Source organism: Leucopleurus acutus (assembly GCF_964270905.1).
Source record: "Leucopleurus acutus genome assembly, chromosome: 4".
NCBI classification, from domain to species: domain Eukaryota; kingdom Metazoa; phylum Chordata; class Mammalia; order Artiodactyla; family Delphinidae; genus Leucopleurus; species Leucopleurus acutus.
In genome coordinates, this window is record NC_139146.1 from 108,124,669 (window position 1) to 108,141,662 (window position 16,994).

General features: G+C 35.8%; 1 protein-coding gene across 1 annotated transcript in view; it reads right to left on the minus strand.

Annotated features, from left to right (window-relative positions):
• Positions 1-16,994, minus strand: part of ADAMTS3 (ADAM metallopeptidase with thrombospondin type 1 motif 3) — a gene marked incomplete at its 3' end in the record, with an annotated part of 287,161 nt that overhangs the window by 134,368 nt on the left and 135,799 nt on the right. Inside the window, exon 4 of the mRNA XM_082838783.1 lies at positions 13,439-13,595. Within this exon, the coding sequence (XP_082694909.1) occupies positions 13,439-13,595 (157 nt within the window). The remainder of the gene's footprint in view (positions 1-13,438; positions 13,596-16,994) is intronic.

Genomic DNA, 16,994 nt, shown 5'->3' on the forward strand with positions numbered 1-16,994 from the left:
CAAGAGAATGAGCTCTAAGAAAAAAAAAAATCTGTTGAAATGTTTGTCTTTCAGTATCTGGGGAAAACTATTTATGTAAAATGCTGAGGTTGAGAGCCAAGCTGAGGTGGAGCTGGATAAGAGACTAAGTGATAAGAAGGGAGTTAAAGAAGATACATTCTTCACAGAAATTTGGCAATGATGGTGATGGAAAAAAGTATCTACGAAGGGGCAAAAGGGCCCAAATTCCAGCCAAGTATTTATGAAGACAGAGGAGACCTATACTGTCCAACTGTACACTCTTTGCATCTCCCACTTAAAACCCATAAACATCTTTATGGAAATTCATAAAGATGAAAAATGCCTTTAGAATGAGAAATGAAATGTGTGGCAGCTGCCATGGTGACTTAGTAAACAAGCTCTACATCATAAATCTGGAGCACCCCACAATCTCTTCTGTGCTGTGCGCCTCCTTCCTGATTCCCATTCAACAGCCACCCTCAGACACTCAGACTAGGTAAGGAAGTCCCCTCAGACCATCAACAGGGGACTGCATCACATAGTCTGGGTCTGATAAACAGACATCTGAGGTGATAAGTGCTCTTTCTGGATTATCTTCCTTGGAATTTTCTCCTGTGAATTCCAGAGAAATTTTGACACTGTGAGTCTTACAGAGAATTTCATTTTTGACCTTCCTGACAAATGTCAGTTGAAAGCTCGTTTTGTTCAGTTTAAAAAGTACCTGGAAAACCTGCACTTTTTCATCAAATTCAGAGTGTGGAAAAACATTTTTAATAATTTTCCTTGGGCAAGGTACTTAACATTTCTGAGTATCAGAATCAATCACTTATTCATTCAATCAATATTTATTGAAGATCTGCTCTGTGCTGGTCCTTGTGCTAGATTTGAATAAGCAATGTGGAGCAAACAAGAAAATTTGCGGTAATCCCACCTATTCTATGTCACATAATTCTTGGGAGAATCAAATGAAATAAGGCACATGAAAGAATTTTGAAAACCATCAAGAAGATATATACCATGGTGCAAATCCTTGGCTTGGCTCTTTACATTTAAATTAATTTAAAATTAAGTAAAACAAAAAATTCAGTTCTTTAGTTGCACTAGTCACATCTCAATTGCTACATATGCCTAGTGGTTACTGGATATTGGATAGCACTGCGGTAGAACATTTCCATCATCCAGAAAACTCTATAGGAGAGCAACTTCCTAGAAGCTGAAAGTAAAACACAAGAGTGAGAATTTGCATGACACCAAAGGGAGAAAAACAAAAGTGATGCTGTGATGAAAGCATATAACAAACCACACGTTCAAAGAAAGATAGCTGGTGGTTCTTATAAGATTATAAAAGTACCACAAAGGGAAAGTGTAGTTATGATAAAAGAGTAGTAAGAGGTAACTTTCATTGAGTGTTTAGTACATGCCAGGAACTAAAATCAAGTGCTTTACAGATAAATCCAAAGACAACCCTTTGAAGTAAGTACTATTATTTTCTCTGCTTTGTTGACGGATGAGGAAACGGAGTCTCTGATAGGTTAAGTAACTTGATATAGGTCACAAAGGTACTCAATGGTAAGCCTCTGGGCTAAAACTATACTAAAGAAAAGAAAGAAATCTACCAAGGGGGGAAAGCGGGGTGGTGGGGGGTGGGTGGGATGAACTGGGAGATTGGTATTGACATGTATACACTAATATGTATAAAATAGATAACTAATAAGAACCTACTGTATAAAATAAATAAATAAAATTCAAAAAGAAAAAAAAAATTTACCACATCAATAGCAGCTAAGACATTGACTCAATCAGCTTAAATTAGTCATGTAAAAAACAAACAAAAATCCCTTGAGGTAACATGATTTATATTTGTGCCTTTTCTACTTTTAGTTATTAATAGTTATTAATAATAATATCATCATCATAGTATCACCACTATGTCTCTACCTGAATTTTTGTCTTGCTTCCTTAGGAATGTCTTCCTTTCTTCCCAGTCGTTGCATCCAGGCATCCTTCACTATCTACCTGAAGTCCCTCAAACACTCCAGCCTTCAATGATATTTCTAAAGTCGCATAATATGCTTTCTAGATCAGTCATTATAAGGCTAATTGTGTAATGGTTTAATTTAGTTGTTATGTTTCTTTATCAATCTTTATGGAAGTACACTATACTCTATGGGAGAGCATATGTTAAGTACCCAATAAACAAATAAAAATAATATATTTATATCAATAATACACTAGATGTTTGCCTAAAACTCATCATTGATAATTACACATTATGTCTTCATACTTTGTGAAGGCATAAGCTGTAGACACATTCCATCTCTGATAAATGTTTTAGTTTTCTTATGAACTAGCTGAAAAATGTGAGTTTTTTTTCCTTCTCTGTGAGATAGGAAATAGTAAAGATTGTTTAAAAGATACATGTTAGATAGTCTTGTAACAACAACAAAAAAATTTACTGCTTAGATTTTTGGATTTCTTTAGTGTTCTAAAGACCCAGTTTGAAGATCTAATTTTAAAACTGGCTCAAGAGATCATATTCAAATGCTTGAGTCTGTTTTTACAGGATATCCTTGGCTAACTTTACTCTAAGAAATTTAACACAGTTGGACTGTATTCCTTTGGCTTTGAAATACCTTTCACAGGAATGGCCATTAAGGTGGGGTTAGAGTATGTATGCAAAGGGGTGGAACAGAGAATGTGTGTGATCCTATCTTAATGCAATATGTCCTTATATCAATCAAAATATGTTTTCTGAAATAATCACTTATATTTTGTCTCCATACCTAGAAATATAAGGGGTATTCTCAATAGATTAAACACTAAGCACCTAGTTTCCCATTCCCATTAGTTTTTCTAATGTCTAGCGCATTTAAGTTGTTCTTTTTACGCTTTAGTTACTGGAGCTGGTGACCTAAGGTAAGGGACTGCCTTCATGACTGTTCTTATTAATTTTTCCTTTGTTATTGCCAAGAATTGAAGAAGACTAAAACAGATGACCTCCCTATTTGTACTGAAGGAGGATTGGACATGGTACCTCTATCACTTTCAATACCATTACTCTATCTCTGGACAAGAAGTTAGAAAAATCTGCAAAAGTAAGTAAATGGGCTCCTGAGGACTGTATTAATACTACTATTCTCTGATTTGCATAAAAATCACTTCTTGTTTTAATCATATCATAAATAAAATATCAGGATTCTATATTCACAAAGAGAAGAAATTTGATTTCTTCTTTTAATCACAAGTAAAGTCCTGTAAAATCTGGGATAAAATTCCATATTTGCAGATATTAACTGGAAAAAGAAAATAACAGTCAAGTAGGATTAAAACTCCAAATTTAGATATATAGACATTGGAAAACTGAAAATTCTCAGGTTCTTCTAGTGACTCGGGATGTCAAAACCGTATCTGTTGATTTGTTTTAGATTACAAATCATGAGGTAAGGTATACTTAAGTTATAAAGATAACATTTATTTTTTCTGACATTAATTCCATTTTAACCCTGTTTTTTTGCTATTTTGCACTTGACGTCTTATCATTCTTCACCCCAAATTACATGTATACAATAAGAGGGGATACGATTCTAACAAGAGCCCTTTCAACAACCCCTTGATATATGGTTTCTGCAACTACAACAATATGGAACTACAACAATGTGAATCCCAGAAATAGGTTGATTTGTGAAATGGGGATGATATTTGGAAAATATAATTATCTTCTCAGCCTTTGTGCATAAATGACTTGCCAATTATCCCCAAACTCTAGGTGGGAGGTTGGGAAGGGAAAGGAAAGAGGCTGTTGGACACTAGGATTGTTGCATCAAGAATATAAAGAGACTCAATATTCAACTTCTGGAGTTCAAATAAGATTTTTCAAAATAACAGAGATCTGTAGGCTAAAAGGGAAAGGATTTTCTAGATCCTCATAGTTGTCACACAACATATCAATGCGAGGCCTGGAGGCCAGAATACAGAGGTTTTTTATTTGTTTGTTCTTTATTTGTGTTTTCCTCCTATGAGAAAAAGTCCTGACCATTGTCAGTCTTAATCATGAGGCTGGAGTAGTGAGGAAAAAGCGTTTAATTAGAGGAAGAAAAAGGCAGCCTTGGCCCTTTTGATCTTGGACTGCTTTTGGGATGAGGAGACAGATATCCGGATTTCTTCCCAGTTCTCCTTCGAGGCAAAGTCTCAAGAGAAGGGACACGGTGCTAAAACATACAGATCTCTGAGGACCTCCAAGGGCCAAAGCCTGTCTTCCTGCTCTATTCTGGGGACTCTGGAAGGAGAACACTGCATTTGCTAGCACATCGATCCAGTTGCAGCCAAGGAAGCCATGAGTCCCCTTGGTTCAGGTGCTGTAAGAACAGCAGTATCTGACCTTCCTGGGGAGACTGTCTAAGAGGGTTGCTGAACCAGCATCAGTGAGGTCCCACAACAGAAGCTGCAGGCAGATCACGTGGGCTGGGGAAATAGGAGCCCTAGCCAGAACTCAGGATGGTCTGCTGCACCCATGAGAGCAGACTGGAGTCAAGCTGAGAAGGGCCAGCAGTGAACGCCAGTGGAGCTAGCAGCAGCCCGGCCGACAAGGACTATCACCCCAGTGAGGCCCACTCAGCCAGCCAAAGAAGCCCACAAACTGGCTAACATATAAAACTTCTGTACTAAATCAAAATGTGGATATTTAGGATATCTGGGCTTTTTTTTTCTTCTGTTTTTTTCCCTCTGTGAATATTTGTAAAGAATTAATATGTGCTACAAAGTCACCATTTCTATTAATATAAGGAAGGTCCAGTTTCATAATTCCTACTACTGAAAGTAAATTCTTGGCTTCCCATTTCCTTAATTTGTATTCAGGATACAAAACTTGAATAATTCAGATTATTTGAGTTGCTTTATCAAAGTTGTCATAAGGTCACAAAAGGAAGAAACAGAGACGAGTGACATGCTTGTGGATACTGTGAGTTGAAGTCTGAGTCTCATTATAACTGGGGCCATATAACTAGGAAAGATGAAAAGTCCAAAAAGGTTGGGATTTTACTTAAGGATAAAAATCTGGGTGGTTAATGTAATAGTGATTTTGTCCAACATCAAAGCTTATAGATCTCAACTCTATAAAAATAATCTTAATGTATACCATAAATGGTCATTAATAATTTGTAGAAGTCTGAGATAACAGGATGTTAGAATATGTCTTCCATAAATTTAAGAGGAAGAGAACTAGTGAGCGATAGTGTCTTTAAAATGCCCAGTGGAACTCAGATGATAGCAACCCTGTAACAACTACATATGCTTCTGCTGACTTTTCAAATGTTGGCTCATCACAGATGAGAGAAGGATGTTGAAGAGACAAAAACAACATATCTAACCTGATTAAATTAATTGTATCTCTTTTAAACATAAATAGGGAGATGCATCTACTACACCTAGCAGTGATTTCCTTAGGACTTCCCACTAGACTTGAAAGCCAAACCCAGCACTAGAGAATGAGGAAGGACAACGTTTATTTGCATCAAATTGCTATACTGACTTTATCTACAAATGTCATCCAAAACTGGGAATGTAGAAACTTAAAAGCTGTTGTAATATTTTAATTTCTTGTTACTAAAAGGCTGTTCAGCGACATTTTATTCGTACGGAGCACAGGACATAAAAAGAATCTGCTTTTTCACTCATTTGTCTCACCAAAAGGGGCTTAGACAGTGCTCTTATCCCCTTAGTACGTGGGGTAAGTCCTGATAAAATGGAAAATGTGAAAACAAAACCTGCCAATGTGCTGAAACAGAGGACTGAATTTAGAACGCAAAACGTTTTAGTATCACACAGACTTTATTCTTAACATTTAAAGAGCACACAGAAATCTATAAAGCACACTCAAGAGAAATAAGCCTTGAGCTTTGGCTTATACTCAGGTATTGCCTAAAAAAACTGTCCTTTGGACAAGAATATACACAAAATCTTAGGATGCTTGGTATTACTAATCAGAGCTCTGAAATAATGAACAAAGATCTCAGCACAGAATCAAAGAACAAGTTAATGTGGAACGGCATATAAGTGGTTAAAATAGTTGTGAATGATGAGCAGAAAACAAAAAAAATGGAAAAACAATTTGAATCAATGCCTCTTGTCCAAGATTTTTTTCCAGATATTTAGTAAGGTACTGTAAAGTGATCTAAGAATATGCTGTATATAACTACATATCTGCAGTAAACCTTAAAGTATATATATATATTATATATTAAACTTAGGGAAATGGCTCCAATCATTCCTAAAATAAATCTTTCCATCATATACAAAGTCCCAAGTTCAAGAACTTCCATTAAGGATTTTTAAATTTACATATTCAGACCAGATGAATCACAGCTGAAAACTGGAATAAAATTTCTGGTGTCTAGAAAGAACAAAACCAAGTATTCAGCTCCCCTTGCAGAACCATGCATTAAAGGAGCATTTATTTTGGTCTGAGTGTAGCCCTCACATTTTAATTCATAGTCCCCATAATCTAATCTCAAACAATTTTCAAATAAAAATATTATTTCTGTGCTACACTTATTTTTTCCCATTGTCCCATTTCTCTACGTCATCTACCTGAAAGATTCCCCACATCGAGACAGGGATAAAAAGATCCTATAAAGAAAGAGAGGATTGAGAATAACACACCTGAATACTCTGCAGGGATGCAAGGGCCCCTGCACACATAAACAAAAATTGTTTGCAGAATACCAAATGAAGATGATCGGAAGCAAATAGCATTGATCCTCATAAATAAATTTTATATTTGAAGTTAATGACTCATGATTTAGCAGGAAAAAGAAAACAATGACAATGATGAAGCAAAAGATTACTTAACCTCCAGAAATATTCTTACACAAATAATCCTTACACAAATGCTTCCTACCCATTTACTAACATGAAAGTTTATAAATTGTACATGTAAAGAAAATAAGCACAGGTTTTAAAATGGGTTTAAACAGGAATACTTGGCATGTGCAGAGTCAAAACATACTTAATATTTTACTAAAAATAGGGTCTATCCCTCATAAGCAAATGCAGTTGAAATGAATGAAACCAAACATTAAAAGTATATTTTGAGGGCTTCCCTGGTGGCTCAGTGGTTAAGAATCCGCCTGCCAGTTCAGGAAACGCGGGTTCAAGCCCTGGTCTGGGAAGATCCCACAAGCCGCGGAGCAACTAAGCCCGTGCACCAAAACTACCAAGCCCGCGCTCTGGAGCCCGTAAGCCACAACTACTGAGCCCACGTACTACAACTACTGAAGCCCACGCGCCTAGAGCCCGTGCTCCACAACAAGAGAAGCCACTGCAATGAGAAACCCGTGTACCACAAGGAAGAGTAGCCCCTGCTCGCCACAACTAGAGAAAGCGCGCGCGCAACAATCCAACGCAGCCAACAAAAAAAAAGCATATTTTGATAATAGGATATATTTTATATTCAGAAAGAGCAAATGCATTTTAAATACTAACAAAGGTTTTTCTTGGTATGAACTGCTCTTTCATAACTCAATAATTGATATAGTTACTTCTGAGAGGCAATCATTTAATTAAAAAATCAATATTTGGTCTAAGTTACCTGAATTAGCTTCATACTCTTAAGATAAATTAACTGCTTTCAATTTCACTCCAATCACACGGACACTATATCTGAAACCTTACAATTCTCTTTCTCCATTAATGCCACATCAATAACTAAATAGTAATCCAGCAACTCTGAATTCTCAATACCATTTGTGTATTTCCATATTCAATACCTTGTTAGAAAAAATACGGAGTTACATTTTGTAACACTTTAATCCTGGTCTGTATAAATGCTCCTTTCATTGTACCTATTCATGAAGAAATAGAATAGGCCCAGGAAGACATGTTAGTAAGGGGAATATTATCTTTCATGTTTCACATCTGAAAGCTCCTTTAATCTTCACTCTGCTTCCTGATTACTTTATATAATAATTCAACTGCCTTCTTTTGTCAATAATTATTATAAATACCTAGATGATAAAACATACAAAACCAACCTGAAAAGGAATTCCATAAACACGATTAGTATTTCCGCATGAATCCAATGGGAGTAGCCTTGACAAATAGCTGAAATTTAGATTATATTATAAACTAATCTGTGGTTCTGTGAAAAATTTATCATTTAACATCTACCTAAAAGAATGTTTGCTATTGACAGACCTTAATGATTTAGTAGTATTATGTGTCTTGCTTCATTTAATAAGAAAACATCTGCTAAAATTAATTTTTCACGTTTGATTTATTTTCTTCTTTTGGTGGGTTACAATGTCCACCAATGTTTCTCTTTGATTAGGGTATAAGTCATGAGAACTTCCAAATACAAAGGACTATAGCACCTACTCATGTGCCTACAGATCAAGGAAGGGCTCTGTGCCTAGGAAGTTCCTAGCGTCACTAAAATAAGGAATAGTCTTCCCATTATTCTAGTTCTTGTTTCATAGTTTCATTCCCTGGCAACCAGGAGCAACTCCCAAATCATTTCTGACTTGTACATGTTTCCCACCTGGGACAAAGACACTCCTTCACAGCGCCATGACAACCACACCAGCAACACAAGCACTTGGGTTCATGCAGGAAAATGAAAATCCTGAAAGGAAGCCAGGAGATAAAGGCTTACTATTCCTTGTTTCCCACTGGTAGGAAGTAATTACAAAAATTACTTTAACACAAAGCTTCTGGTGAATGAATAGTTTGTAATTTGAGGGGAGAAGCCTAAGGGCCCAGGGATTAAGAAAAAAATATGAAAAGCTGAATGATGTCATACAAGTACAGTCCCCCTCCCACCCCCAGAAAATAGACTGCCTAAAGCAAACTTCTTATTGATGACAATGGAGACATTCTTAAGAGATGATCAGAAGTACATTTGTTTTTTATCTGAGTTTAGACCGATGACTGATTTAAACAGTGGAGGTGAACTTTATGACCCTTTGATAGTTTATTAGCCATGTCGTTACCAAATAAAATTTCAAATCAGTAAAATATAAATTTGTACAAACTAAAGATGCCAAGAATGAATGTGATCTCCATACTCCCAAAGCAGAAATCAGAAAAAGAAGTAAATTCAACTCTCCCCTAAGATGAAGTAGACAAATTTCTTTATCATGAGCATGCCAAGTTTATATTTGTTGTAAATGAAAAGGATGGTATTCTTTGCCAGAACCTGGCTGCACTATGTGTTGTGAATACCTGCCAGTTCTGCACTGGAAGAGATTATTTATATTGCCAAATGTAAAACTGCTTTAGGTGTTATTCTTAAAAGAGTAATTCTACAGCAGAGTGCCCTATTTATGATTTTACAAGTTCAATATATTTTAAAACACTATTCATATTTTTCCTCATTTGAAAAACAATATAAATTCCTTAAGGGTCAAGGAAAGAAAATCTGTGCCATATTTGGGAATGGTTGAGGGATTTTGTTTTTGTTGTTGTTGAATTGTACCATATAATATATTGTCTCAACAGATTCAAAGCTTTGAATTTTATTGGAAAATTAGATAAATATTCTTAAAGATAAGGAATCAAAATACAGGTTTGCATTTAGTCAAGTGGAATAACTTAGGGCACTTGAGTATGGTAGAAGCATAATTTTTGCCTTATTTTTATTTTGTTGTTTTTTTAAGGACATAACATCTTCTCTCCTATAGTGATAGGTAGCAAACATCTTTCATGGGCTCCCAAACCTGTGCAGTGTTCATTTTCTGATTCTCGCTGATACAGATTTTGGAATGAGAGCTGAAGGCAAGCAGAGACATTCTAAGCATCCATGAGCCAATATCTGCCACCTGACTCCCAAGATAACCTCTACCCATCCTACTACAACAGGTATATAAAGACACTCATGCAATGGCTCTGGGACATGGTTATGAAAATACACTATGAGTTTTTTTAGTTCACTTACTATCCCAATGGATCCTTGAACGTAATATATCCAAAAGTATAGCCACTTGTCATCCTTCATCAAGCCTATTTCTACTTCTCATTTGAAACACCTGAATTCTGGAAAGAGAATTCTCTAGTCTTCCAGATTAGGATTCTGAGTCATCCTTGATCTCTTTCTCTCTCTACCCCCATCTACTCTATTGAATAACCCAATCAGTTTTACTTCAATCTCAACCCAGTTTGGCTCCTTCTCTCCTTCTCACTACTACTCACCTAGTTCAGGTAATAATTTGTTTTAATTTAGAACACTTGCAACAAATTACAGACCTCAAATGCATGGCAGTTCTGAGTTGATAAAATGACAAAGCAAGAAATGTGGCCAGGCAATCAGTGTGACAACTAGCAAAACATTGGGTTGGCCAAAAAGTTCATTTGGGTTTTTCCATAAGATATTACAACAGCAGAGTATTTACTTACAGGGACCCTACTGATAGAAGTGCCTTGCTTATGATTAAAACTCCTCCTGACTTTCTGTTAGAGAAATTTATGAAGCCCATGGCCCTCAAATACATCTCTTTCTAACAAAGTCTTACGTATTTTATTCCTCTTCTTCTAACTCATTGAAGAGAGACCTCATGTCTCCTAAAATAACATCCTATACTGATCCAGAAAAGCACTATTTTATATGGTACTACAGTTGTCATTTATAAATCAATATACCTTTCTAATCCTGGAATCTGTTTAATTTTACATTTTAGAATGATGGAAAACATTATAAAAATATATCCTTAATTTTCACTTGGAAAGTATTTAGGCCATGAAAAAGCTTGGCTCTCAGTTCTATAACCAAGAAGTTAAAAAAAGAATTTAAACTTTATAGTATGGTACTTCAAGTTCTAAATTTGAATCTCTATTTAAGGTAGGAGGATATTTACACTTTTAAAATATATAGTTACATTTTAAGACTCTCAAAAGGAGGTAAATTGATATCACCAGCAACTCAGTTCAATCAGAACTGTATAAATAAGAAAATAAAAATTGTTAAGCTCATACTAAGGTTTATCACAGAATATTCTAAGAGAACTGAATGGTTTTATTTTGGTTCCACTTTTAAGATAACTGAGAGTTAACAAAGGAACCCCTTTTGCTTTGACCCGTGACTGCTGAAAACCTTTCCAATATATATTACCCTAGGTTGTGACCTACCTCTACCATAAGGTAATCTTCTATTTGCAACTGAAAAACTCAGTCTTCAGAGTCTGCATTCTTAAAATTTCCTCATATAATCTGAGTATATTGATACTGACTACTGGAATTTATATTTTTAATAATTTCCTAAAATAATGTCCCAAAATATCTTAATTACATCCAATTCTTTTAAACATACATACCTTGACTCCTAACTTATTTCTCCTAATCTAGCATCTAAAAATGCAATAGGTATTAAACATAATATTTCTTGCAATTTTCTGATTTCAAGAAAAAAATTAATCTCTCCTCCTCTATAAATATCAGACTATTGGAAAGTACCAAGGGCTGATATTTATAGATACAGTTATCTTCAGGGACTGAAATGGAGCAATAGGGTACAGTTTGGTGAAACTGTAGTGTGACAGACAGAGCAAACAGGATGAGAGTCATAGACACTAATCTGGTTTCCAGTCCTCTAAGACCATTCCATACATGTGGTCTATGGTTTTCTAAAATATGTTTGACCGTTGCCTCAAGAGATATTAGATATTGTTAATATATAGCAACCAAGACTACAGAAAAAGTACTGTATCCTACTATCTTTTGACATACCCAGTCTTCTGATTTAGAATAACATTTTTAAAATATGAAAATACTTATAAATGAGAATTAAAGGTAATGTATTCACAACACGAGGACAAGCAATGTCTAACTATTCAACTTTAACAAAACTCAACATGTAAATCTTTTGCAGAAGATAATTAATATCAATAATTAATAACAACAGGTAACATTGATTAGGCAACTATTATTGCTGAGGGCTACATTCAGCAATCTGCATATATTAGTTCTAATACTTATTACAATTGTGCAATATATTTTTATTTATTTATTTTTTGCACGATATATTTTTGTTTTCTATTCACAGATAAACGGAGGCTTAAAAACGTTAACTACTAATCTAACAACTTGATATTGTAGAGCTATTGCTCACACATGTCTATCCAACTGCAAAGTGTATCCTCTTTCTATTACACCACAGTGACCCTCTGGGATAGGCACACATTTCACAGTACTGCATCTATTAATACACACCTGTTGTTTCAAACCAGAAATTTCTCAAAACACTGTCAGACCATGGTAATTTTAAATGTACTTTAAATTGTACTATTCCAATTAATACAACATATTAAGGGAAGCTGGTGGCTTCCCTTAAATCAGACTAATAACCAGGTAACAACTCTCAAAAGACATCATTAATCTAGAAGACAGATGACTGCTAAATTAAGAAGATTATCTGTATCCCTGACATTTCCCTAGGGGAAATTTCCATTGCCTTCCATTCAGAAAGTTGGCCTGGCAAAAGAAAATACAGTTGACCCTTGAACAACAGGGGTTTGAACTGCCTTGGTCCACTTATATGTGTTTTTTTTCTAAAGTAAATACTACAGTACTACATGATCCGCTGCTTCTCGGTTAGTTGAAGCCAGCATTGGTTGACTCTGTGGAGGTGGAAACTCTGATGCTGAGGACCCGCATATACGGCGGGCAGACTATAAATAATACACGGACTTTCCAGCGCAAGGAGGACTGACACTCCAACCCCAAAGTTGGTCAAGGGTCAACTGTACAGACTTTTTGAGATCTGGTTAAAAAAACATGGATTCCCATAGTTCCTTTCTTCTCCATAAAGAAAACTTCTATACCCAACTTATAAAAACATCTCTTTAATACAAAGTTACTTTCAGATCTCATTAAAACCAAAATAGAAAACCTTCATGTGCCATAATTCACTTGACTTTGGTGGTTCAGCCTACCTTAAAATAAAATTCGACAGAATCATTCAACTCATTGTCTCTTCCATATTGTAAAGTTTTGCAAAATAGACAAAGTCAGATAGCATTCTTATTTTCAAATGTATCTATCAGCTGGACTTAAAACAAAATATAATTCTTTGCCATGTCAATATATCTCATTTCAAAAGTTTTAAAGTAATATTAATAATGCATAATTTAGATACTTCTGGAAGACACAAATATTTTCAAATTTTAACACAAGCTAGAGAAAAGATCATTTTAATGTGAAAATTTAAAAGAAGTCATAAATAACAAATTGGGGGATACAATAATGCCCTGAAATAAAATAATACCTGTAACATATATTTCTCTTACGCATTTAAAAACAGGCAAGCCATATTTCATGATTTATAAACATAAACTTATTTCGCTACCTCCACATTTTATGTAAGAGCACATGACAGTCACATTCTCTTAACTGATGGGAGAGTTGTTTTCAATATATGTTAGAATCACAGTTAATTATTATCAAAGATGCCTACCTCTGTAGTGGAAGTCTTGGGACATATCTATGGGAGCCCGTTCTACTGCTGATCTCTTGTAGACAACATGAATCCTTCCCTTTTCTTCCTCCATCTGCTTACCTCTTTCCAAGGGTTCAATGAAATACTCATCATTATCACCTTTTATCATTCCAGCCTAGAGAAAACATAAAATGTATTAACGTTAAAGGAAATATCTATCGTCTTTAGCTCACAAGTAGGTTTTTAAATGGCAAGAATATAATTTTTGAAAACTAATGGGTTTTCTTTCCACTTCTGGTTATAAATGTAAAATGGTTAAGCTATGATAAATATCAGTTATTCATATAAGACAGAAATTCATCTATGGTAGGAATAAAAAATTCATACAAGGTAGAATAAGAGCTTTATATAGGGTAAGAATAAGGAAACCATACAATCTATACATTTTATCAGACTAAAAGAAGTACATTTATATATTCTACTCAGTATCTTATCTCTAAAACAATCTTATGGGCACATAAATTCAAGAAGCATCTCTGATTTCCCATAATAACCCATTGTGGAGCTTCTGTCCATGCATGTCAAGTATTTACATCTTCTGTAACTCATTTACATCTTCCTGCCATATCACTATGGTATAAGAGGAATGAGTTCCACGGGGCACTCACTACATCAAGTTATTTCGGTCCTTAGCCTAAGTTTCATTGGAAACCCCGCATTTCTAATATTTATTAATTTGAAGAACTAGCTCATTTGTCCCATATTAATCTAATTTCATGATTTTACATAATATTTCCTTCTCAAGTTTCATCCTTTTGCATGAAAAGGTTATCTTACATTCAGTTACTTCCTTCCATCTCTCTAGTGTTTCTTTCTGACACGGTTTCATCTTTGGTTTATTTACAAAACATCAGGACTATACTATTCAATACTATAGCTGAAGAGAAATGATGGTTTTGTCTGAAATTTATTCTTCCTTAAGTATCGAGTCCACATTACAGTCAAATAGTTATAGTTCATATTCCTACTGTAAAGGTCATACACTAATATGTAGTATTAATTTGAACAGCAGTACATTTATTTGAAAACAAAGTTGAAGAAATAATGTGGTAGTGTAGAATTGTAATTATTTTGAAAATATTTATCAGATCTAAGTCATATTTTTCTTCTGAGGCCCTTATTCTATATTTTCAAATATGAGGTCACTGGCTCATATGGACTATAGGCAAGGCTGGGGGGAATGGTTCCCACCCCTTCTACCCGTTGGTCTAATGGCTCCACTGCTCCATGTCAAGCAGCACAGACATGAAAGGTAGGTAAACCTTGCTGAATAGCATTCGTTTTCAGCAAATATGCCTCTGACTATGGCTTTTCTGTTGTAGTCAAGTCTGTCACCCCCTTCCAATTCTGTTTTCTCCCACTAGATACGCTCTATCCCCTCCTTTGCCTGTGTAAGCCTCATAGAGAATTCTTAGAAGTTATGGTGTCTCCAAATGCCATTTCTACATCCACCTAGATGTTGTGCTCATACAAACAGCCTTTGAATTTACACCTTGTCTTACAAGGAAAGAGCACTACAGCTCTTGCACAGTGTTTAGCTTTTACCCTCTTGAACAAACTTCTAGCCTTCATTACAAAGAACATTGAGCTAGTGGGCATTCAGTAGTAATGCTGATCTTCCAGACACAACTCCAATATTTGGAGTTATTTTCTCATCTGATCAATTACTTTTCCCCTACTCTTGTACTGTAAAATGCAGTGTTTTCACAAGTGGCCTGATTAGATCTTTACCCTTCAGAGTTGTTTCTCCTGTCAATGGATTCATCTCCTCTACAATACAACTTCCAACATCTTTCTCATGCTTTTTAATTGTCATTTAAATCTCTTTAGCATTAGTGTCATATTCTTAAATCTCATTTTACCAGTAATTTCAACATCACTTTTTTGCCTTGCTCAGGCATGGATGGGTTAATAATGTTCATAAAACAGATTCAAACTAGGCACAAACACAGTAAACATATAACAAGTTAACTGTACCACGCCTAAGGCTGAAATGTCCAGCCTCATTACTAGCACCATCTGTTGGTGGGAGGCAGCGTTAACTGGCTTTGTCATGGAAACGCAGGTCTGTTGATGCATAACTAAGTTTACAGATTGAAGTTTATCAGTATTCATCTTCATTGCAGTCTTTTCTTTGCCCCAGACCCATTCAGTCACAGTGTTCTCTAAAGTCTCTTACATTCTTTTCCCATCTTTCTATTTCCACTGCCACATCCTTAGTTACAGACCTCATCATTGCTTATTTGGATTACAGAAATTGCCTCCTACTGTGAGACTTTCCATAGATCATAATGATTCTCCCAGATGAGTGCCTAACCCTGGGTGGAAACAGGGTCACTGAAGCAGCCGGCAACCTCTCAACAATGGGTAATGGTTACTGGGGACACTTGAAAGTCATGGGGAAAAGCAGTAAGGATTAACCCACATGCCATTAAAAATCATTTCTACATACCTTCCATTGCAAACACTCAAATCTCAGGCCCCATGATGTTACTTCTCCACTAGATCACAGGTAAAATTTAACACAGCTAACCCTCCCCCTTAGAAGGCAACTGAACATCTAAACCAGGTTGGGGCAATATCAATGGAAAGGCAAAAGCTGGGTCATATGATCACCAATAATTCTATGGACAGGAACTCTGAGAGCCTACCCTTTTATTCATCAATTTAAGCAAAGTTTAATGAAAAAAAAAACCTTATCTAAAGCATTGTACTAGATACCATAGTAAAATTAAAAATTCTCAAAGACATGGTTCATTTACCCTCCAGTTGAGGGCAATCTAGTCAAATAAATAAAATATATGCCTAAAGGTATGCAGTGAGGTATGTTATGAAAAGTCTAGAAAGTAAGTGAGACGGCAGTTGAAAGTCAAATCAAGTGAGATTGTTTTCCCACAGGCCTGCTGCACAAGCAAACTGTCAATAGGAGCTGTTGATTCTCCATCTGAAATTATCTAAAATCTATTTCAACTGAAATCTCCCTAGGGCCCATGGGAATTTCACTTTGGCCACTGCTGTTGTTCACACTGTCTCACATTTTCACATAGCATAGCACCCAAAATTGCTTTTTCAAATTATCGTATTATTTTAGGCAAACTAGAATGTGGTGACAAATAGACTGAATATGTAATGGCTCAAAACATCAGGTGCTCCTTTCTTGCTCACATAAAAGCTCAGAACAGTTCTAGGTCAGCTGGGAGGGGGCTTTGCTCCACACAGCCATGCAGGGCTTGAGGCTGATGGTGGCTCAGCCAGTTCAATACAAGCTGCCCAGTCAGAAAGGGAAACAGCAGGAGGAAGCACCCATGGGAGATTTTTATGAGCTGGCCCTGGTACTCACCACTACCACTTACTTCCACAGGTAGTATACAGTCACATGGCTGGCTCACAGCCAACTGCAAAGAGTGTCAGGAAATGGAATCTGGCTGTGTGCCCAGGGAGAAAAGACAAACGTTTTTTGATGAGCAGATGGCAGTCTCAACCTCAAATAAGATCATGTCACTCCTTTACTGGA